The sequence below is a fragment of the Camponotus floridanus genome, unplaced genomic scaffold (assembly GCF_003227725.1).
Source record: "Camponotus floridanus strain SB8 unplaced genomic scaffold, Cflo_v7.5 scaffold29, whole genome shotgun sequence".
Lineage (NCBI taxonomy): Eukaryota > Metazoa > Arthropoda > Insecta > Hymenoptera > Formicidae > Camponotus > Camponotus floridanus.
This window is the reverse complement of record NW_020229425.1, coordinates 1,044,522-1,068,060: the sequence shown is the minus strand read 5'-3', so window position 1 is coordinate 1,068,060 and position 23,539 is coordinate 1,044,522. Positions and strand designations below refer to the sequence as shown.

Sequence of the window (23,539 nt, the reverse complement as noted above, 5' to 3'; positions counted from 1 at the left end):
ACTCATCCTGTAAATACATACAAATTTTTAATAAATTTGTGATTATTATACACTATTCTATTTTTTTATAACAATGCAAAGATATAAGGCAGTTTGTATAGTTTTATGATAAACTGTTTCATTCAAATGTTGCGATACATTAAAGATTACATTAAAATTCAGTTCTTTTTTAGATTAGATACAAAATTCATTTATTAGTTTCTTTTATTAAACGATAATAATTAACGAATAAATAATAATTTAACATTATGGTTTCCTATATGTTTCACATATCATTTATAAAAAAATTTTTTAATTTTCAAAACTTTTTCCGTTTACGCAATACTTATTGTTAAATATAAAAATTAAATATAAGAACAATGCTATATTTGATATATATTTGTATATATTTTTAAATTACAAAAAATAATTTAAATACAATAAAATAATAAATATTGTTTTGTTATATCAATGTAGTATAAAATATTTCTATGCATCGATTTCCCGAAGGTAACGACGCATTGTTTCTCAACATTACATTACATGTTTGTGGTCAAGTAAATATTCTGAGAATTCATTTTATCAACTTTGATGTCACAAGCCCACAAATATGTGATCGTTTCAACGCTCTAATTCAAAGACATCAAGATCTGATATCGCTGACAAGGGAACTTGCAGATCTGATCAGTTTCGTATTGTTGATAGAACTATTTATTATCAGTATATTATTATGTATAATGGGTAATTATTGTGTCACTCATGATTATTCAGAAAAATATATAAATTACTTATTCATAAAAAAAGATTTACGTTCAGCAAACGAAATTTTTTTAGGATTTGAACTTATTTTAGCGTTGAAAGCCAATAACACTATTATGGTAGGAAACAAATTATTTGCACTGAGTGGCTTTCTGACACAACTAGCATTGTATAGTTTTATCGGGAATTATCTGAAATCTGAAATGGAAGAAATAGGGCTCTCTATTTATCAAAGTACATGGTATAATTTTCCTAAAAAATTAGCAAGGAACGTAATCTTCATTCTTATGCAGACAAAATCTCCTGTTGCATTGCAAGCTGGAAATTTTATCGTAATTAATCTGTCAACTTATGTGAGCATTTTAAAAACTTCTTTTTCATACTTGTCTGTACTTCGTATAATTCTTGAAGTGTAAATAATTAGTTGCAAAAAGAAATCTATGAAAACTATAAATATTTAATTTTAAATGAAAATATGTAATGTATTCAAAATAGATTACAAAAAGTAAAATGTTCGTTAAAAAAAATATAATGTTAATAAACTTTATACTCAAAATATTCTGCTTATGTTAAATTAATATTTTTATACGATATTAATAAAATACATATATTTTAAATTAGTATTAATTCATTATTATATTTAAACATTTTCTCACAATAAAATTACTTAGCAGCATCGCAGAAAATTATCAGCTTTTGTTGGTTTATAGAATAAAGGACAATAATTATTTGCTCATATATTTTCACTTTTCAACATATTGGATTTATATTAGGTATATTTGTTTATTTATATTAGGTACATTTATATTAGGTGTATTTGTTTTTAGTCAAACGTATATAGAAATAAAATGTGCAATGAACGAATATAAAAGTAAACAAAATGTGTGCACATGTTTCCTCTCAAAATAGAAATATTATAATTGTTCATTAGACGGTAGAAATTTAGAAGATGTATCATATGAATTTTTACTCAACGACAATTTTACGTAAGTGCGTAGTTATATTTGCATTTAGTTATGATGCTTTAAGATTATACAGGCAGACTGATAAGCATCTATGCAAGAACGTTTTATGTTGAATAAAAAATGAATTGGAATTATAGTTGTATCGATATAGCGAGGGAATCATCAGTTATTGGCATCAGTTAGGACCATTATCTTGACAATGGAAACGATGGAAGGATGATGTCGCATACGCGATGACTCCTTTCAAGTTGATTACGTTACTTATCCGCGTATGGCCGCTTCAAATTTATGACATTTATTCGTTATTATGTTGTATCTTAGGCACTGTTTGTGCGGTAAGCATCTTTTGGAGATCATTGACACATTCGGGAATATGACCATAATGAATACTTTTAACAATGATATTGTAATGCTTTTGAAGAAAAAACTTAGACGTAACACTGAGAATATTAAGATTTCATTTTATTAATTTTTGGTAACGCAATATTTGGTGAAGCATTTTTTGCCAGTTGTAATGATACATTAGGTGAATAAATCAGTACAATTATTAGTCGTTGAAATATTTTAGCAATAAAGAAGTCCTCTCAAATTTTATTATTTATTTATATATCTTTCTTTTTATTCATGTAAAAATGACATGATCTTTTACGAGAAATATCATACATTTTTGCATTATTTCTTTTATTGCATAATTTCATTATAATGATATATGAAATAAAATAAATTATATCTTATAAAAATTATATAAACTCTAATAATAATATTAAATTTTATTGTATATTTTGTTGTGTTGTTATTTTGTCACACTAATTTTCTGTTCATATAAATTTTATGTAACATATATATTATTCTAAAATAATATACAATTTTATTATTTTAATATATTTAAAAATTATATAAAATTAAATATATGCATATGTGTGTGTGTGTGTGTGTGTGTGTGTGTGTGTGTGTGTGTGTGTGTGTGTGTGTGTGTATTGAATCTTTACAATTATGATGAATATTTTGAATGTACAATACTTTACATCCTCAGTTTTGAAAAAAAAGAATACCTTTTTTATACTATATCTTGATAAAATTGAGACAAATTGAAAGAAATTGAGCAAGAAAGGGAGAAAACAAGAGCGAAAATAAAATAATATATACATGTGTAATATTCACATATTTATATAGAAATATTCATCAATAAAAAATTCATTGGATTAGGAGTAAAATATATTTTTTCTTACGAAACACATGATATGCGGGGAAATGTACATATTAACAGAGCCTAATTGTGATTTTGCCGTCTATGGAGTTATACATGAGCTGTACTGACGTAGAGCAAAACACAGATTGTTTGATGTTAATCTGTTGTGGATTGCTCAGTGTGTTGAAGACAACATGGTTCCGCATTTATGCAAATAGTTTAATTATTAATTATAATTCTATTAATTATAATTCTGCTCTACGTGATTATCTGATGATTGACAACACAAAAGAGCGCGACATTATGCAAAAACATGCTTTTATAGGAAAAATTTTGTGCTCTTCTTTACTAGTGTTTGCTTATTTTAGTTGTCTAATATGGGATAATTCCTTTTTTAAATTACAATCAATCGTGGTCACAATCAATCAGTAATCGCATTATAACGAATAGAAATACGATATTGAAGTATACAGTTCCATCTAGATGCGCTCTGGAATATTTCAATTTTCCAACAAGCATGTACAGATTCTCCTGTCTCGTCGAAACTGTTAATGCTGACGGCTTCAACTAATCTTGGTAATATTTATCTAATTGTTTTGACATTTTGCGTCTTACTTGCGAAGGATATTTTTATTGAAATCATATTATGTCATATATATAAAGATTTTTTATTCATTTTATTAGCATTATATTATTAGCATTATGTTTCTTTTTATCGATTATAAATAATAATACAAAAGCGCGGAAATTTGAATGATTTTACGGCAAACTATTCTATTGAAATAGCTCGAGATATTTTTAAATTTAGTTTCCCTTATCGAGAATATTATATTTAATACAGAATTCTTTATTATAAAATTTAAACGAAAATAATTGAATATAATACGATATTTAACATTTTAAAAATTTTGCGCCTTATGCAATGTATGGTATATAATTGATATCTCATATATATATATATATATATATATATATATATATATATATGTTAAATATAAAAGTAATATTATTCTATACATTTTGAGATAATAATTTTTTAACAAAAATAGTTTTAGTATAGTTAAAATAATAAATACCATTTTGTAAATCAATGTAATAAGGCAATTCCAAATCAATGCATTTCCCAAAAGGTAACGATGCAATGTTTCTCAATTTTACGTTGCATGTTTGTGGTCAAGTAAATATTCTGAAGACCCATTTCCTCAACTTTGATGACACAAGTCCGCGAATCCATGATCGTTTCAACGTGCTAATTCAGAGACATCGTTACCTGATAATGCTAATAAGGAAACTTGTCGATCTGATCAGTTTCGTATTGGTGATAGAGCTATTTCTTATCAGCATATTATTATGTATAATGGGTGAATATTATACCATTAAATTGTTCCGCGAAATTATAAATGTATAAAATAATATTTACATTCAGCAAATATTCTTTTCAGGATTCCAGCTTATTTTAGCATTGAAAGTCAATAATACAGTAATGGTAGGAAAGAGTTTTATGGTACTGAGTGGCATCCTGACGCAAATAACACTGTATAAGTTTTATCGGGAATTATCTGAAAACCGAAATGGAAGAAATAGGACTCTCCATTTATCAAAGTGCTTGGTACAATTTTCCTAGGAAATTGGCAAGAAACGTAATCTTTATTCTTATGCAGACAAAAGCTCCGATCGCGTTGCAGGCTGGAAATTTCATCGTAATCAATCTGTCAACTTATGTGAACATTTTAAAAACCTCTTTCTCATATTTGTCTGTACTTCGTATAATGCTCGAAGTATAAAATATAAAGTGCGAATGAAAATCTCTGTGCAAACTGTAAATATTTTTTATTATACATTCCAAAAAGCACAATATATTGCTTTCAAAGTGAAACACATGAGGAAAGTTTATTAAAATTTCATAAACTTATTACCCACAATAATCTATTTTTTATAAATCGATTTTTACTGTAATATCAATAATATGTACATACTTGATACTACTTCTAATGCATTATTATATTTATGTTAGACATTATTTGGCACGCAGAATTACTTACCCGTATAACTGTCTCAATCAATTAATTTTTATAGCATAAATAGAATAAAAAAGCAAGTTATATATTTGCTACATATTTTCACTTTTGGTCGGATTGAATTTATATTATTTAGCTGGAAAGAAATCAAGGTAAAGTAATAAAATATAGTGTCGATATATAATATAATATAAAAAAATAAAATATAATATCGGCGCGTACGTGAACGAAACGTGCACAGTATTTTCCAAACATTTTGCACAATAAGAAAAAAAACAATTTCTCGTCGGACGACGACTTAGAGAATATAATCGTGTACATTCTTATTCAGCAACGCAATTTTACGTAAAAATATAATTCTCTATATTTTATCGTAATGCGTTAAGAGCGTAAGGATAGGCTGATAAACGGGTATATATGTCTCAGACTGAATAAAAAATGAGTCGGAATATCATCGGTCTATCAAACATATCTTGGTTATTGGCGTCAGTTATAGTCATTACCTCGATCCAATGGCAAACGAACGATGGAAGAACGATATCGCATACGCGATGACCCCCTTCAAATTATTAACGTGGCCCATCGGTGTCTGGCCGCTTCAAGTTTATAACGTCTATTCGCTTATACGATGCGTCTTAGCCACTTGTTGCATGGTACACATCTTTTGAATATTGTTTCAACGATTTCCATCGCGCATAATTGCATTTGAAGGGATAGATAGAACAACGTCACTATGATACTTCAATACTAAAAATTTTGCTCTCGCGATAATAACGTCAAATGCTCAAATTTCTGAATCGAGAGTTTCCTTATTCAAACATCGTCAAATATTTTTTCTCTACTAACAACGGATGAGTAAATGAATACAGTCGTAAGATGTTGGGAATTAATTATTAGAAATGTTTCTTTTACATTTTCTGATTTTTTAAACGTTCTTATTTTTTAACTTTTTAAACGTTCTTATTTCTCCTTTATGTTTAGTATATGATATATTATTTACTTCATGATTCTTTTATTAATGTCGCAATGGTATGACATTTTTTGACAATATATAAAGATTAAACTAGATCAAAAATGCAAAATATTAAATTTTTATTAATGTCAATTTTTTAATTATTTAATTCTTAAGATCTAATTTCTCAGTTTAAATCTCTTCTTGTCTAATTTAATTTTATATTTTGAAGAAAAAAGAAAAAGAATTTATTTCCATAATTTTTATCATTTATATTAAACATAACATTTTCACATCTTTTCATATTTATATTCGAATTATATAAAAACTCTTTAAAATTTAAAATATGATTTTCTAATATTTTTGAAGTCCTTAACTAATTCTAATAATTTCTTCTACGTTATAATAAATGTCTAACACATAAAAATATTACCAGATTTTAAAAAGAATAATTATTTATAATTAAATAATCATTTCAATATTAATATTTGCAAAAGTCTGGCCATTTGAAATTGGGGCATATCCTTATAGACGTAAAAAAAGTTAATTCAATAAGAAAATATATCATATCAACAGAGCATAATAGTGATCTTACCCACCATGGAAATTCAAATGGGCTGCACCGATGCTGAGCAGAATATTGATAGCATTATGTTGATCTTTTGCGGTGTACTAGGAGTGCTGAAGACAATATGTTTTCGCATTTATGCGGAAAATTTAACTAATAATTACGGCTCAGCCCGAAATGATTATTTGACAATTAAAAACACAGAGCATCGTGTCATCATGCGAAGACACGCCTTTATCGGAAGGGTTCTTTCCTGTTTCATGGTGTGCTTCTCTTACTTTAGCGTCACGCTATATTCGTTAATTCCTCTTTTGGGTGATGAAGAAGATAAACAGATCAACATAACAGAGGACGTTGTGCTTGAATATCCAATGCCATCAAGATGCGCGTTGGAATATTTCAGTGTCCCGGAAAGCTTATACAGAATTATCTGTCTCTTCGAATTTATTGTGCTAGTACTTACGTGTACTTGTAATCACGGTAACATATCTATTATTTTATTTATTATTTTATGTTTTTTCTTGTATTTTTCGTGTTACAATGCTTAGAGAATATAAAGTTAAAGAATTATCTTCATTAAATAATACTTTGTAATAATTTCTTTAATAAGAAATATTATTTGAAATAATTATTTAATGATCTATTCGTTGATTGTGTGGTATTACATATATAATGTAATCGTATATAATATAAAACTAAAAATATTTACATAAAAATTTATACAAAAATGAGATTAGAGACATAGTTATGAAATTATATTTAATAAGAGATAAAACATATTTTTATAAAAATATAAAATATTACAATGAAAATAATATAAAAACCAAAACTCTGAATGATAAACTTCAGAATCTGTACATGACTAAATCCGCACAAAACTATATAAAAATTTAGTTCTCACAAAACTAATATGAAAAATATGTGAGGCACAATATTATATTTTTTTTATTACAGTGTTATAAGGTAAGTAGCCTCAGTACCTTTTTCAGTAAATTTTCTTTTTGTAAAGGTAACGATTCTCTGTTTCTCAACATTACATTACACGTTTGTGGTCAAGTGAAAATTTTGAAAGCTAGTTTCATCGACTTTGATGTGTCAAGTTCCCAAGTCTATGATCGTTTTAACGCTTTAATTCAAAGAAATAGCTATCTGATAGAAATGGCTAAAGAACTAGCCGATGCGATCAGTTTGGTTTTAGTGATACAGTTATTTCTTAGCAGCATCCTTTTATGTATAATGGGTGAATATTTTATACCACATTCATAATAGAGATTTATAAAATATATAACTTATGTAACAAAGAGAAAAAGAGAGAAAAATTTATACAAGGGAGAGAAATTTATATAATTATTAAAATTTATTAAACGTAAATACTTTTTTTCAGGGTTTCAATTTATCTTAGCATTAAAAATGAATGATGTCGTCATGATGGGGAAAAGCTTCATGGTATTGTGTACTTTCTTGACGCAACTTACGGTATATAGTTTCGTCGGAGATTATCTGAAATCTCAAATGGAAGAAGTTGGACTTTTTATTTATCAAAGCGTTTGGTATGATCTTCCCGGAAAATTGTCGAAAAATTTGATCTTTATCATTATGCGAGCACAATCTCCAGTCAAGTTGCAAGCTGGAAATTTTATCGTGGTAAACCTAGCAACTTATATGAGCATCTTAAAAACCTCCATTTCCTATTTATCCGTACTCCGCGTAATGGTAGAAACTTGAGATATAAAATAATGCGTTTCATGAAAAGAAATTTTACGAAAATTACAAATTGACGTTTTGGAAAGTACGTTCAAAAATATAGGAATCTATAGTAGCAAAAATTTACCTCCAATTTGATTTTAATAAAATAGTTAATCATAATCACTATCCATTTGTGCCAAATCATCAATTTCTTCTCTCTCATGTAATCAAAAATTATATATACATTTGAAAAAAACATGTTGCCTTTGTTACAATTATATATATATAACATGATTTAAATATATATCAGCCAGTTTGTAAGAGATATTTCATTTTCACTTAGTGCTCATTTTCTTATATTTTTATATAAATAACAACTTATTTTCCATTTTAAAACTATCGTTAGATGATGATCATTGTAATATATTACTGTATTTTGTTAATACAGTCTAAATATATCGATAATTATCACTTACTTCAACTTTTCTGCGTAGTATCGATGTCGCTTTGCTCATGACACGTAATCATGAAATGTATTCCAAACGACTCCACCAGAAATCACAGAAATAAATATTTCCAATTTGAATATTAATCACATTTGAATATTAATCACATTAAGACAGTTGTTTAATCTGTCAACAATTCGCAATTTTTTTCATTGCTACGATACACATTCGCTGTCATACTGCTCGCGCGGTCTTCTCTCTACTGTAACGTAGTTTACTATGTTCGTGACTGTAGGAGAAAGGAAAATATACAACAATGTATAGACGAATACATTATTCTCTTACTTCACATGGTAAATATTCACCTTTACTTGTCCCCCATCAATGATTTTGACATATGTTGTGGGGGACCGTGGCCCGCAGTTAATACGATGTCTATTATTGTATGGCTCCATATGGACTTGCAACTTTCCACGCAAAGCGAGTCTCATGCTATTATGTTTATTGTTATACAAACTTTTATAAAAATCATATCCTTACATGTCAGGAAAGGAAAGTATTCAATATATCGAAAATCATTAAATAATTAAGCTGTTGACTTCACGAATTTCTACTAGATACGTACAAAAATCAATTATTGGGTTATTTACTCAATCATAATATAATTCGTCGAAAAATAACATGTCCTCGGTGCAAAACACATCTTTTTGTGCGATATGAAATAACTTCATTTATTTTCTATTGCACAAATAATTACTATTTTAAATATTTAAATAAAAACTATTTTAAATATTTAAATAAACGCATTCCCGATAGGGAAGGGACCCCTCTCGAATTTACATATTCAATTTACGACATGTAAATAAAATATGTAATGTAAATAATGAGCGGCAGTTATTATTTTTTGCATGTTATTGCATGTTTAGGAATATGATCCTGACAACATATGTCAAGATCGAAGTCATGGAGGGTAAGTAAAGATGAATTTTTACCGTTTTATTATCGCGGTTGATTACTAATAAAAAGATGATATTCACAAATTAAACATAAAATTTGAAAAATTGAATCTTTACTCATAACGATCAGGTAAGTAGTTTTAGAATTATTCGTTCAATTATTGGAATTACCATAATATCTTCGCGTGTTCTTTAGAGCGGTAATATCATATTATCATATATGTCTTCTCCACTCATACAGTCCTCATGAAAATAATCTATATAGGACCGCTCCAAAAAAAACAGTGTTCACGATCATGCAATGGAGTTTAATGTCATTTATGATGATATGTTAGGAGCAAAAAAAAAGAAATTATAGAAGCATATTGCAGTAAATAGATATGATGATACTTAATTTTGCAAGAATTAATGTATACGAAAGAATTATAAAATATTTTTATAAACAGCTGTTTTTTTTAATTTCTTAAATGTATATATATATATATATATATATATATATATATATATATATATATTTACAAATACAATATGTATGTATCATTTTAGAAATTTTTTTGGTAAATACATTCAATAAGAGAGAGAGAGAGAGATGTGTTTGTTACTTTCGAACTCTATCATGGAATGTTCAGATATTAGAAGACTTTCTACAAATGCGTTTTATTGTTTCTTTCTACTCACTTATTGTATATGTATTAACCGTACTTCTTAAAGCATTTTTAAAGAATCATTATTAGTTGATTAGGCAAAGGATCATTATTAATATTTAGCTTCCATTCATGGCATTCACTGAGACTCATTGTAACGCCAATACAAGAAATATAAAACGTATATATAAAAATTTTTATATTATTGTCCCTCAACGAAAGCTTGCTAGAGATATTGATTGTATAAAGATTGTTGAGGAATGATGAGGAATCTTATAAAATCATGCAGGAATATGCATTTAAATCCAAAATGTTTACTTAGATTATAATCATTCATAACATTCACATGCACTGCTATTTATATATTGACTGTCATATTCATAAATGTAAAATAAAGATTTTGTAAGATACATATATATCGAGTAAGATAATTCGTGATTAACATTTGTCGAATTAGTATTAAAAAGTATCTCAAGATATTAATTCACAAGAGTAATAATAATTATAATATAGCTTTTTTTCTTGTCTAATATTTATATAAAACATCTCATTTTAAAAAGCATAATATTACTTTTTTGAATTTTTCCTAAAATTACTAAGAATAAATCTGTTTTATATTATTATATATTAATTTATATGTTACTATTTGAAGTACTTTACATATATTGAGGAATAAAAATAATACCATATGTTCATATAAATCATTATCATAATTTTTAAAATATATGCGATCTTTTAATATATAAAATTCAAAATCATCAAAATTTAGAACTATTTATTATATTACTATATTTATGGCATTATTTGCTGTTATGTGTTGTTTATTATATTATTTTGTATCTTTTAACTTTTTTGTGCTCTATTTTAATTTATATTTATAAAATAGCTACATATTATTTTATTATTATTAATATATATTTATATTATTATTATTTTTATGATTTGTTATTTTTATTGCGTATAGGTACATGATGAAATGGATGTTTCTAATCCCATTTGATTAGTGATTGAATAAAATAATAATCAGCTTATGGTGCTTGATACTCATCATATTTCAAAATTTTCTATTGCTCACATTATATACATATAATGCAATGTGTTTCAAACAGTTTTCACATTATTGTTATGCTACATTTCACTGGTCAACATAAAAAAATTCTTAAATTTTCGAAATTCAAAATTTTCCAAAATTTAATTTACCAAATTGGACATATATATATATATATATATATATATATATATATATATATATATATATTTATATATTATTTTAAAATAAATATATATATATATATATATATTTTTTAAAATAATATTTTTATATATGTCAGAATTACGCATAACATTCAGTTTATAAAATAGTACATTACATCGAATTAGCGAAAAAGTACTCTAGTCTTGAATTTCGTATTTATGGAAGCGCTTGTATATTATTACGGTGACTTTTTATACATAGAGAAGAAACGAAGATACATATTCCGTGTAATATTCATGATTTCCTGATTCACACTTCCTGCCACGTTGATGAAAAATCTGCGCTTTGCGATGATGAGATTACTATCCGTTTCATCCCACCGGGGGAAAATCTTTCTACGTAAGACAATAATATACGTTCTCAAAACGGAATCGTACCTCTTGGTTTTGCGAATAACACTTAGAAATTAATATAAATCAATAAAGAGAGAATCTTCAGAAGATATATCATATATAAAAATTATTAATACTATTTAAAATATATATACAAATATTAAAATATTTTTATGTGCGCATTTTTATTTTCTTTACAATTACTAAGATAATTTTTCAATTATTAATCGCTAAAGAAATCAAACATTTTCTCAAATAAATACTGAAATCATATTGTTGAATGTTTTGATCTTCTACATCACTTCTCTTTTTTTTTTTTTTATTACAAACAAATATAATTTCACTGTTTTTTCTACAATATTTTGTTGGTTGTTGGATTTGCTTAATATGATGAAAGACGCATAAAAAAGGAGTTTTTTACTCGTAAAAAACAAGAACTGTTATACTTGATGTCATCATATAATTCGTAAATTGATCGTAAGCATCTCCTCGCTGACATAATAATATTATATGCAGAAAATTGTGCGCATTATCGAATGTTCCACAGAGATGCGCGGTAAATAAATTCATGTCACTTATCTTACCACCCTAAAGATCGGTCAGTGTGCGGAAGGGATATGTGCGTATAGACAATAACAATTTTTCTTGAAGGGTAAAAGTAATCTATTGACTTAACTGAATAATATTCAGCACAACTATAATCTTCCGTTTTCGAGATCCAAACTAACAATCGCCGAATATGAAGAATTGGAACAGTGGTATAGGTTATGGCTTTTCTGCCATAAGATCGATGATGTGGATCCTTGGTGTATGGCCTTTGCAAAATGGTGTAATTTACACTGTTCAATGGCTTGTAATGTTCACGGCAACGGTAAGAAAACGTAATATAAAATAATGTAACACACAACATACAAGTTATTAAATGGTAAGAACAAAAAACATTTATGCACAAATTTCCTAATAAAAATTAGTAGAGCAAAAATTGAAAAATTTAAGAATCTATTTAAATATTTAAAAAATGATCCTAAAATTCAATTAAATAAATAATATTATTATATAAATATTATATATATATTTATTTATTTATATAAATAATATTATATAAATATTTAGATAAATAAAAAGAGTTGAACGTCTGTAAATAAAGTAAAATTTTATATAACTTATATAAAATCTTGATACTCTTATAATTTTTACATTTTTACAAATTTTATAATAGAAAATAAATATATATATATATATATATATATATATATATATATATGATACTTAAAATAAAGCATAAGAAGAATTGAAACAGTGCATTTTTGTATTTATTATAGTCTCTCACAATGATGAACGTGCTGATAGAACCTCTCAAGAACTGCGACGTTCCTAGAGACGGTTTGGAAATTCTTCGTCTAATAGAAAGCTGCATACATGGTTGGATAAATATTGTTTTTTCGCGAATTTACATGAGAAAACTCGCCATTAATATCAATTCCGCGATTGACGATTGGTTGATTTCGTTCACGAAAAAAGAGTTCCGTGTGATAATGATGGCGTATGCTCGTACGGGAAGACTGGTCAGCCTGACTCACGTGAGCGTTGCATCTATTGGGAGCATCCTATGGTTCGCATCTGTCTTCCTCAGTAATAAAGAGAAGGTTGTCTTAAATCGTTATTAGATTATATAATTGAATAAGATTCACTAAAACATCTTTAGTTAGTAATAAAAAGAATATCTCATTTTTTTCGAAAGAGAATTAGAATATGTGTTATATTTCTATTTCTGGATATATATTTCGATAGGTCTCGACTATAGATAACAACACTGCATGGAATTTTGTCCTTCCATCAACGTGTATGTACAAAGGAGTTTCATATTCCACGTACAAGGCACTCTATGTTATGCAGATTGTACAAGGATTTCTAATATTAATATCCGAATGCGCATGTGACAACTTTTTTTTCAGCATCACTATGCATCTCTGTGGTCAATTGGAGCTTCTTAGAATACAATTCATAGAGATCTGCGGGAAGCGCGATGGTGAGAAACATCGTTGGAATATTCTCGGACCACTGGTCAAAAGGCATTGTCAGCTGATAGAACTGACTAGGAATATTGAAGACGCTTTCAATATCAATATTTTGATACGCCTTTCAATAATTAGTGTTGTTATTGCAGCTTCAGGTATATATTCAACATAGTAATTTTAAAACAAATTCGTTGATTTAATCCATTTGAGATCTTATATAAACACAAACTATATATACACAGTAAAAATAAAATGTTAATTATAACATTTTTCACATGTCTCAGAAAGTCCAAATTTTAAGCTAAAATAACTCATTCGTCATATGTTACTTATTGACAAACTAAAAATGTTAAATAATTGACATATTACTTTACATTTATTCTTGTTACTGTGACTTTAAGTATAATGTAAAAATAACATACAAAATAATTAAAAATTACATGAAAAAAAGTTATAATAACTCGTAAGAAATGTTGAGGACATTAATATATAATAGTAATTATTTTAACTTAAATTATTTGTAATAGAAACATTTGATTTTAGTAAATTTAAAATTTTTAGTAAATATTTTAGTAAATTAAATTATTTTTGTATGTCAAAATTCAAGATTATTCAAGATACACTTTAATTTTTCTTAAAATGTTAAACTGACTTTGAGACATGTTAATTGTTTAAAATTATTTTGTTAAAAATACTCAAAATAATATTCCATTTCTAAGAGACATATACAAAGTGTTAAGTTATGAAGTTGACATAAATGTAGCACATGAAAACGTTATAAAAATAACATATAGATTGTGTGTATGTTAATTTTATATTGAAGTACTAATTGAAACGTGGTAACAAAAAAAGTTTTAACATGAACGCACAATTTTTTACTGTGTACATTAGACGACACAAAATCTTGTATAAAAATAATAAAAATTACAAAAAAAAATTTACAATATATACACATTTATAATTAAAATTTTCTTTAATTAATTTAAGATTCATTAACTGAATCTTTTATATTTATAAATTTTAAAATTAATTAATGAAAAACTTAATTTTATTATACGTGTGTATACATGTATGCAATTTTTTTTATTTTTATCATTCTCAAGATTATTATTATTTATATAAAATATATTATTATATAGTATATTATGTAAATCATAATATAATAATCTTGAGAATGATGTATATATACATATATGCCTTACATATAATTTTCAGGGATAGGAATTATCCTGTCATTCAATAGTCACGATTACAAAGAAATGATAAAAATGGTGATGTCTGTTCAGTTTTATCTAGTACAGACCTTTTTATACACGTACGCCGGTGATATCTTGCAGGATAGAAGTGAATCGATCATTTACGCCATATATAGCTCTACGTGGCATGAAATGTCACCTATCATGGTGAAGGATCTGATATTCATTATGATGAGAATGAAAATCCCTCTTCGAATCAGTGCCGGAAAATTTTTCTATCTCGCACGAACCACTATGACAGATCTCCTAAAAACCACTTTATCATATATATCGTTCTTACAGGTGACACTTAATAAATAAAAAAATTTTGCTATTTTCTGCAAATATAGATACAAGGGAATATATGTAAATACGTAAAATAGAATATAATTATATTATTAGTAAATATATATTATTGTCTAATATTTTCAGTTAATACGTTTTTACTGATTATATATATTTTAAATAAGATTAGATTAGTTGATTTAATTTAACTTATTTTATAAAAATTATAAAAGAAGTGTTTAAATTCTTAATTTGAAAATCATTAACTTAAAAACTGTGAATCGTATTTTATGTTAAATCGTATTTTATATGAAATCTATAACGAAATATGCAATTTTGGAAAGAAACTACAGCAAGTCAGTGGCAACTGAAAAAGCGAAAGAAAAATAAAACTGACTTTTTTTCTTTTCGTTCTTTTTTCATAAAAAAAGTCTTCTCATCTGTTGTTGAAACAACTGTACTTGAGAAAATAATATAGCATTTTGATAATATGTTAAGCATTTAAATTGCATCACAATTTCAATAAGATATGAACCGCGAATTGCAACTTCCACCGCAATGGATCGATTTGATTATGAATAAAGGCCAGCATTAGGTAGTAACTGTCGTTCCAATTGATTGCAACCATGGGATGGAAAGATGAAGTGGCGTACGCTATGACCCCTCTCAAAATCTTAACTGTGCCTATAGGTGGTTGGCCCTTGCAAGAATACAATAAATTTGCTTTAGCTCGACATATCTTGTCTATTTGCGGGTTGGTAAGTTTCTCAATTTTACAACAAAAATCAAGATTTCTCCTCTATTTTCAATATAGAATAAAACGGTATAATACATTTGTTTAAATTTTTATAAAATACACTTATAAAGATTATTGGTAGTTGAAATTTACAAAATTTATTAATATTACAATTAATAATTGTACTAACTTTTGATTAATTAAAATATTCTAATTATGAAGTCAACTTTTTGAAAATAAAAAGGGCGTTCCCTCCCTCTTCCCCCTGTCGATGAAAAATAAAAGCCACAGATAAATATAATCAACAAAAATAATTTTTTTTAAATTAAAAAATTTTATAAAACAAAAATTCATATTTTACTTTTATAAAAATATTGATTGAATATTTATAAGAATAACATCTCTTTTTATTTTTTTTTTTAAATATTAACATTTATTTGTAATGCCTTAACCTTCATCATTGCTTCTAGCGATGCTTCTTCATTTTATTTCGCCCTTATAGTTTTATACATTTTACTCGTGATTTGAAAAAATAATAAAAAATAATTTTAAAAAAATATTATATAATATAATATTATATAATAGAATTAAGATATATTATCTCTAGTGTGGAGCTTTTTGCATCTTTTTGCATCCTCATACATTGAATAGAAAAACATTTGTATATGACTGTCATTATATTTATATTTTATAAATTGTATGTGCCTTAGAAATACAATAAGAACATGTATAAAAATGATGATTTTTATTGAATAGAAAATAATTAAAAATATTTAACAAATTTTACATTTTTTCCTTAAAAATTATTAATTTTATAATTTTTTTAATGTAAAATCACATTCACGGAGCAATTCTGTGCGGTTTTCTGATTGACTATGAATTATCCAATGCCGTTTTAATAACATTTATTAAAAAATCTCATGTCTGAACAATGAGTAAAGCATTGGCCAGGACATTATACCGTTTTATCCTAAAATTAATAAGCATATATATTATATGTTTTTATATGATTTTATTTTATACATCATATGATATTTTATGATTTTTCCGAGGTTGAATGTTGAAAATAATATTGATATAAAAAGCGAATATAAAGCAACTTTGCAATAAATAGATCGATTCTTGCTTCCTAATGCAGAGCGTGGTAGTGATCGTACAAGCTCTCGAGCTCTATTACAATTGTACCGGCGCGAATGCGAATCTCGATGCTCTGACGCTCTTGGCATGTGGCATTCTCGCTTTGTTAAAAATAATATGGTTTCGTATATACGCCGATAATTTGATTTGCAATTACTCCTCTGCCATGAACGATTATCTTGCAATCGACACCGAGCAGAAGCGCGCCGTTATACAAAAGCACGCTTCTTGGGGAAGGATGATTTCAATTATCGCGCTGTTGATTACTTATGTCGATTCACTCATCTTCATCGTGGGACATGCATCAGTGAGTAGCGAGGAGGGTAAAATTAATATAACCATTCTAGGTCATCAGGCGGGATATGCTGTTCCGTCAACATGTACTTTGGCACACTTTCACATCTCGAAGAGCACGTATTTAGTGATTTTCATGCTTGAATATATCTATCTGATGATCATGTGCACCAGTAATCATGGTAAATCATTTGGCAATAATGTCATATATATATAAATATATACAAGATAAATAAAAAATTATTACGTAAATAATTAGATAAATATATATATATATATATATATATATATATATATAAATTTATATAATAATTATATAAATAATTATTAAATACTAATAAATATTGTTTACATTTATCTATAGAAATATAATTTTATATAAATTTATATAATTATATAATAATTATATATATATATATATATATATATATATATATAAAATATTAATTTATCTCAGATATTATTTCAGATATTTTTTAAAATATTTTTGAAATATTTATCAGACGTCTTGTAATGAATTTTCTAAATTCTGCGTTTCTATTTTGAATGTATTACTTTAATCACTATAAAATATGAAGTAAACTTTTTATTTTGAGTTAAATGAAATATCTAGAGGAGTTGTGTAAAAAATATTAAACATTTTTTTTACTGATATCAAAAATTTTTTTTTGTAATATGAGTTGTTCTTTGATATATATATATATATATATATATATATATATATATATATATATGTATGTTCCCAATAACACATCAACGAATGTGGAAAATATTATTAATAATTTTTTAAGGTAGCGATTCTTTGTTCCTTCACATTACATTACACATTTGTGGCCAATTGAAAATTTTAAAGACCAGTTTCATCAATTTTGATGTTACGAGCCCGGATGTTTACAAACGTTTCAAGCAACTGATTCTGAGACACGATCATTTGATAAGAATGGCTAGGAAGCTCGCTGAGATAGTCAGTTTTGTTTTAGTGGTACAATTGTTTATCAGCAGTATGCTTATATGTATAGTAGGTGAATATGCTGTTTTGGTGCATTCGTGCATCGGCAAAAAGGTGAGGTGACAGAAAAATTTATATTAGACGGATATATATGTCTTTACAGGATTTCAATTTATCGTTGCATTAACAACTAGCGATTTTAGTATGATGTCGAAAAGTTTTATGGTACTTAGCGCTTTTTTGGCACAATTAACGGTATATAGTATCGTGGGGGATTATTTAAAAACGCAAATGGAAGAAGTCGCGCAGTCGGTTTATCAATGCGCTTGGTACAATCTTCCTGTGAAATTGACAAGAAACATAGCGTTTATCATGATGTGGAACCAGTTTCCGATTAAGCTGCAAGCCGGCAATTTTATTGTGGTAGATCTCGAAAGTTACATGAGTATCTTAAAAACTTCTGCTTCGTATTTGTCTGTTTTACATGTAATGATGAACACATAAAGCATTTGATATGAATCATATTTCTCACCGATTAATCATTTAGAGAAACATTATAACAGAATTTTAATAAAATTGCTAATTATGATCAGTATATTCAGCTGTTTATGCCAAATCAAAAGAATCTCTCACTCGTATAATCTCTCACTCGTATAATAATAAAATACACATCAAAAACTTTTTTATTATTTATTGTCTTAGGAATTGCATTAAAACTTCCAAATTAAATTACATATTCTCTATAAAAATAAGTCGTTCTAAGATAAAAGATATTATATCATTGTGATAAATATTATGTTATTTAAAAAACGACATAACGGAATAAAAATAAAATTTCCTCTTTTTCTATTCATTTTTTGATTTTCTGTTTTCACAATAAAAAGATTGTTTTTCTTTCAATTTTTTAAATAACAATATTTTTTAAATATTAGATCACATGTTAAGTATTAAAATTGTGTAATTTTAATAAGATATAAATATATAATAATAAATATCGAATATGATCAACATATCATGTTATAGACAAAGATATTAATAAATATCATATTCGACTTATGTTTCTATACTTATTGCGATTATGTCATATAATGATAATCTGACTTTCTTTTGTGTGTGTGAGAGAGAGAGACTCCTTTTTTTAAACTCTTAACTATTATTATATAGGCTCTTGGTCTTTGTAAAAATATATATGTAATGAAATATATAATGAATTTTATATAATGAAGTATATAATAATGTATTTTTAGTTTGTCATTTAGTGCATATTTAATTTTCTTACAAATGTTAATAACATTTTTTCTTTCCATTTTTTTGCTTTTGATTATATCAAGCAAAACATTCAATTTGTTACAGATATAGTGTAACCAAAAAAAGAATAAAATTATTTTATTAATAAGCAGTCCTGTTTATCTATGTATAATAGATCATACCAATCATCTTGCATCTCGAAATCTAGGGGGAATTACAATCTCTATAATAGAATATCCTTCTCTTATTTTATTGCTCTTACAAAATATTTTATTTATTTTATCATTATTTATTTTATCATTATTTTATTTATTTTATCATATCATTTGTAAGGCAAAAATATATAAACTATGTAGATTGTTCTATTTTAAACTCCTCAAAGATTTTAGAATATAATTTTTGGTTTTGCCAGAGAGAAGAATGAGGAGTGTCACAATCGTTGTTTACAATTGTGCAATAGTCCGATCGTTTTTTAGACGCGCATGTCATTTAGTCATCAGAAATCGCAAAATATATACTACTCATGCATGTATAGAATATAATTAGCATGCATTTTAACTCTCGATCGGCAGATTATTAAAAATCTATATCTTTAAAATTGTTTTAAAGCTCATATACAATGGAATTAAACATCTCATGTATGTTTATCATAAAATTACAATAAAGATATCATCTTTATTTTAGAAATATTTTTCTTTCTACTTTAATTTTGACACACAATTAATATTTCTTTTTATCAAAGTTTAAAAATATAAAATTACAATTTATCCTTTTCATGAAAGTTTAAAAATATAAATTTATAATTTAGTATAAAATTTTATTTTAGAAATATAGAAAAAAAATACATATAAAAGAAATTTTTTTATGATTTAAAATTGATTAAAATTCGTACATACATCCCGCCGTCCGAGAGTTAAAAGCAACGGACTTATCTACATCTGCATTTATAAATCCATTGCTTCAAAATAAAAATTCACTCACCAGCACTGATGCGCAACAGCGGAGTTGATATTGGAGCTACGTTGTCTGTAACATACAAATATAAAATTCAAATTTAGTAGCGCTTAAAATAATTAATATTTTAAGAAATTATTATTGTACGCATTGAATTTTATATCCGAATTATAAATAAATGTATAAATATGAAATAATTTTATAAATAATTTCAATTTTTAAGTGGAAACTTTTATAGAAAAAATTTTTATAAACATTTTCCTCATTTTTTCTTGTTTAAATCATTCAAATAAATAAATCTAGTTAATATGTGTACGCGATTTAATATATAATTAATATATAATAATTAATAATAAAATAATAATAATAATATTATAATAATAATATAATAAGACATAATAATTAATATAAATAATAATACTTACCATCAGGTTGTTCCGCTGATGCAGGATGCCTCTCCTAGGCCTCCTCCTCCCCTCAGATCATCGGAGTTGTTGCGTCGATCTATAACACACACACACACATACCGATAAAAAATCCAAATTATAATAGCGTTCATAATAATTAATATTTCAAAAAGTTGTTATTGTACCCATTGAATTTTATTCCATGCACGTAATAATAAGCAAATTAATAAAATAATTCTACAAATTCTGTGAAAAAAGAACATTATTAATAATTTTCTTTTATTATAGTTATTTATTAATAACTTTATATAAAAGCTTTACAAAATTATAGTTTTTGTAAAAATCTCCAATCCTTTTCTTTAATTCTCTCTTATTTAAATCATGTAAATAAAAAATTAAGTTATGCAATTAATTGTTCAATTTAAATTGCGCGTATGCAATTATAATAAATATTTAATATATAATTACAAATAAATAAATTAGCTTACCAGAAGATTGCTCTGCCGGCGCCCGATGCCTTTCCTAGGCCTCCTCCTCCTCTCAGTTTTAGACGCGCGATACTTTTATCGGCATTCCCGCACTCACGAGCGATATTTTTATCGCTATTTTCGCACTTTTACGCGCGATACTGAACGGCATTCCCGCACTATTTCGATACGATGAAAAATTTTTTATTTGGTCGCGCGATGTATATACTTAATATGTATATACTTTAAACGGCACTCCCGGTTTCGGTAAATCCCATTTCATTAACGAGAAGATTGCGAGAAGGTCCAACGCGAAAATGCGATGACGCGAAAAAGCTAAACGCGAAAATGCGATAACGAAACACTGTCATCCGCGACACGTTGATGACACCGACGACGGAAAAACGACGACGGAAAAACGGCGACGCAATGTGCGTCTAACGCATCAAATGCATGTGCTACACATGAACCATTGCGACTCGTTGTAATGTCGTGCAAATGGGTACTTAGCTTCCCCTTCAGGCTCCTTAAGATTTATCTTAAATAAAAAAATTTAAGATAAATCTCAAGGCACCATCCAAGTACTGAGCCACCCCACCGCGTCAAGGTGTACCCATGGGGGGGTATTATATGTATATATATATTTATAAAATAATATATAATTTCAAATTTATTGTATTCAAATTTATTGTAATAATTGAAAAATTATCTATATAGTATCTCTCTTTATTCTTGATTAAAAGAGAAAGATATATAAAATTATATAATATACATATCACAATTTAAATTTATTAAAAATATTGTATTAGAAATTAATTATTGTTATTTGCGATCTATTATTATTCGCGAGATTATATTTGAATATAAGAAATATACATAAGAATCATAATAAAAATAATAATTATTTGTAAATATATTACAATGATATTAGTTAATAATTATTTATTTTCGTCGCTTTGATTTCTACTTTGAGAATAAATAAATTGTGCGAAATATTTAGTTCAGTAAATAACTATCACTTTGAAAGAGACACATTTATAAATTTTTAAGTAAAGTTAATTAATTCGAACTATTTGCTAGCGTTAATTGTTTGTGAATAATGACAAGAAACATCACACAGAGCATCTCGATCAGCATAATCAAAGAACTTTGCTTATCAAGAATGTATACTAATCGATTTGTTATAATTATAATTTTATAGTATTACTATTATATAGTATACTATTTTATAGTATTATAATTTTATAGTATTACAAACATATATTTTTCTCATTTTTTATAATATATAATTTTACACAGAATATTTTATTCTGTACATTTCTAATTAATTATTATCAATAAATAGTACATCTGCTTTTAACAGTAGCTTTACAATTAATGCTTTTAATATCTATGCTTTATATTTAATTATTATTTATTACCTAAAATAGCTGTTATTGAATATTCTTAATTGCAATAAATTATAATTATATTTTTTCCTTTTTTACACTGGAAGTAGAAAATAATTATAAGATTAATCGATCCATTTTTATCTTTGAGATAATGATACTTTTTAATTATTTATATGCATTATATTATATGATATATGTATTTTATTTTTAAAAACTCTTGAAATATATATTTAATAAAATATTTGTAATATTTAATAAAAAAATATTTTCTCTCTCTCTCTCTCTCTCTCTCTCTCTCTCTCTTTCTCTCTCTCTTTCTCTTGGCATATATATGATGTTTCATAGAAGAAAATATTATTACATATAGTGTATAAATTTAAATTCACAAATATAAATGACAAAATGAATATAAAAGATAACAAAATATCTATTCTAATATATCTATAATCTTAATTCGTTGAAAGAATACGTAGAAATTAAGTTTTAAATATATATTTATAATTATTTTCTTAAAAATGATGTATAAATTATATATAACTAGTAATACTAATTTTTGCTATGATATAAATGATGGTAATTTTTTTCAATTAAAGAAAAATTGAAATTTAATTCACAGAAATGTTAATAAATGATAATGAAAGAAATACTGATATATAATTATTATTAATA

At 26.1% G+C, this 23,539-nt stretch overlaps 3 protein-coding genes across 3 annotated transcripts; all 3 read left to right on the top strand.

The window, feature by feature from the left end:
* The first annotated feature begins 5,418 nt into the window (after nt 1-5,418).
* LOC105251048 (odorant receptor 9a) lies at nt 5,419-8,311 on the top strand. The gene is made up of 4 exons (XM_020027437.2): nt 5,419-5,563; nt 6,439-6,910; nt 7,440-7,670; nt 7,815-8,311. The coding sequence occupies exons 1-4, from the start codon at nt 5,423-5,425 to the stop codon at nt 8,153-8,155; spliced, it is 1,185 nt and encodes a 394-aa protein (XP_019882996.2). The 5' UTR covers nt 5,419-5,422; the 3' UTR covers nt 8,156-8,311.
* Nucleotides 8,312-12,307: 3,996 nt separating this feature from the next.
* Nucleotides 12,308-15,323, top strand: LOC109609973 (odorant receptor 82a-like). The gene is made up of 4 exons (XM_025409841.1): nt 12,308-12,620; nt 13,072-13,395; nt 13,541-13,922; nt 14,983-15,323. Exons 1-4 carry the CDS (start codon nt 12,489-12,491, stop codon nt 15,321-15,323), a joined length of 1,179 nt encoding a protein of 392 aa, XP_025265626.1. The 5' UTR covers nt 12,308-12,488.
* A 437-nt stretch (nt 15,324-15,760) lies between these two features.
* On the top strand, nt 15,761-18,907 carry LOC109609977 (odorant receptor 13a-like). The gene is made up of 4 exons (XM_020027436.2): nt 15,761-16,045; nt 17,162-17,636; nt 18,246-18,476; nt 18,567-18,907. Exons 1-4 carry the CDS (start codon nt 15,914-15,916, stop codon nt 18,905-18,907), a joined length of 1,179 nt encoding a protein of 392 aa, XP_019882995.2. The 5' UTR covers nt 15,761-15,913.
* Nucleotides 18,908-23,539: the final 4,632 nt, after the last annotated feature.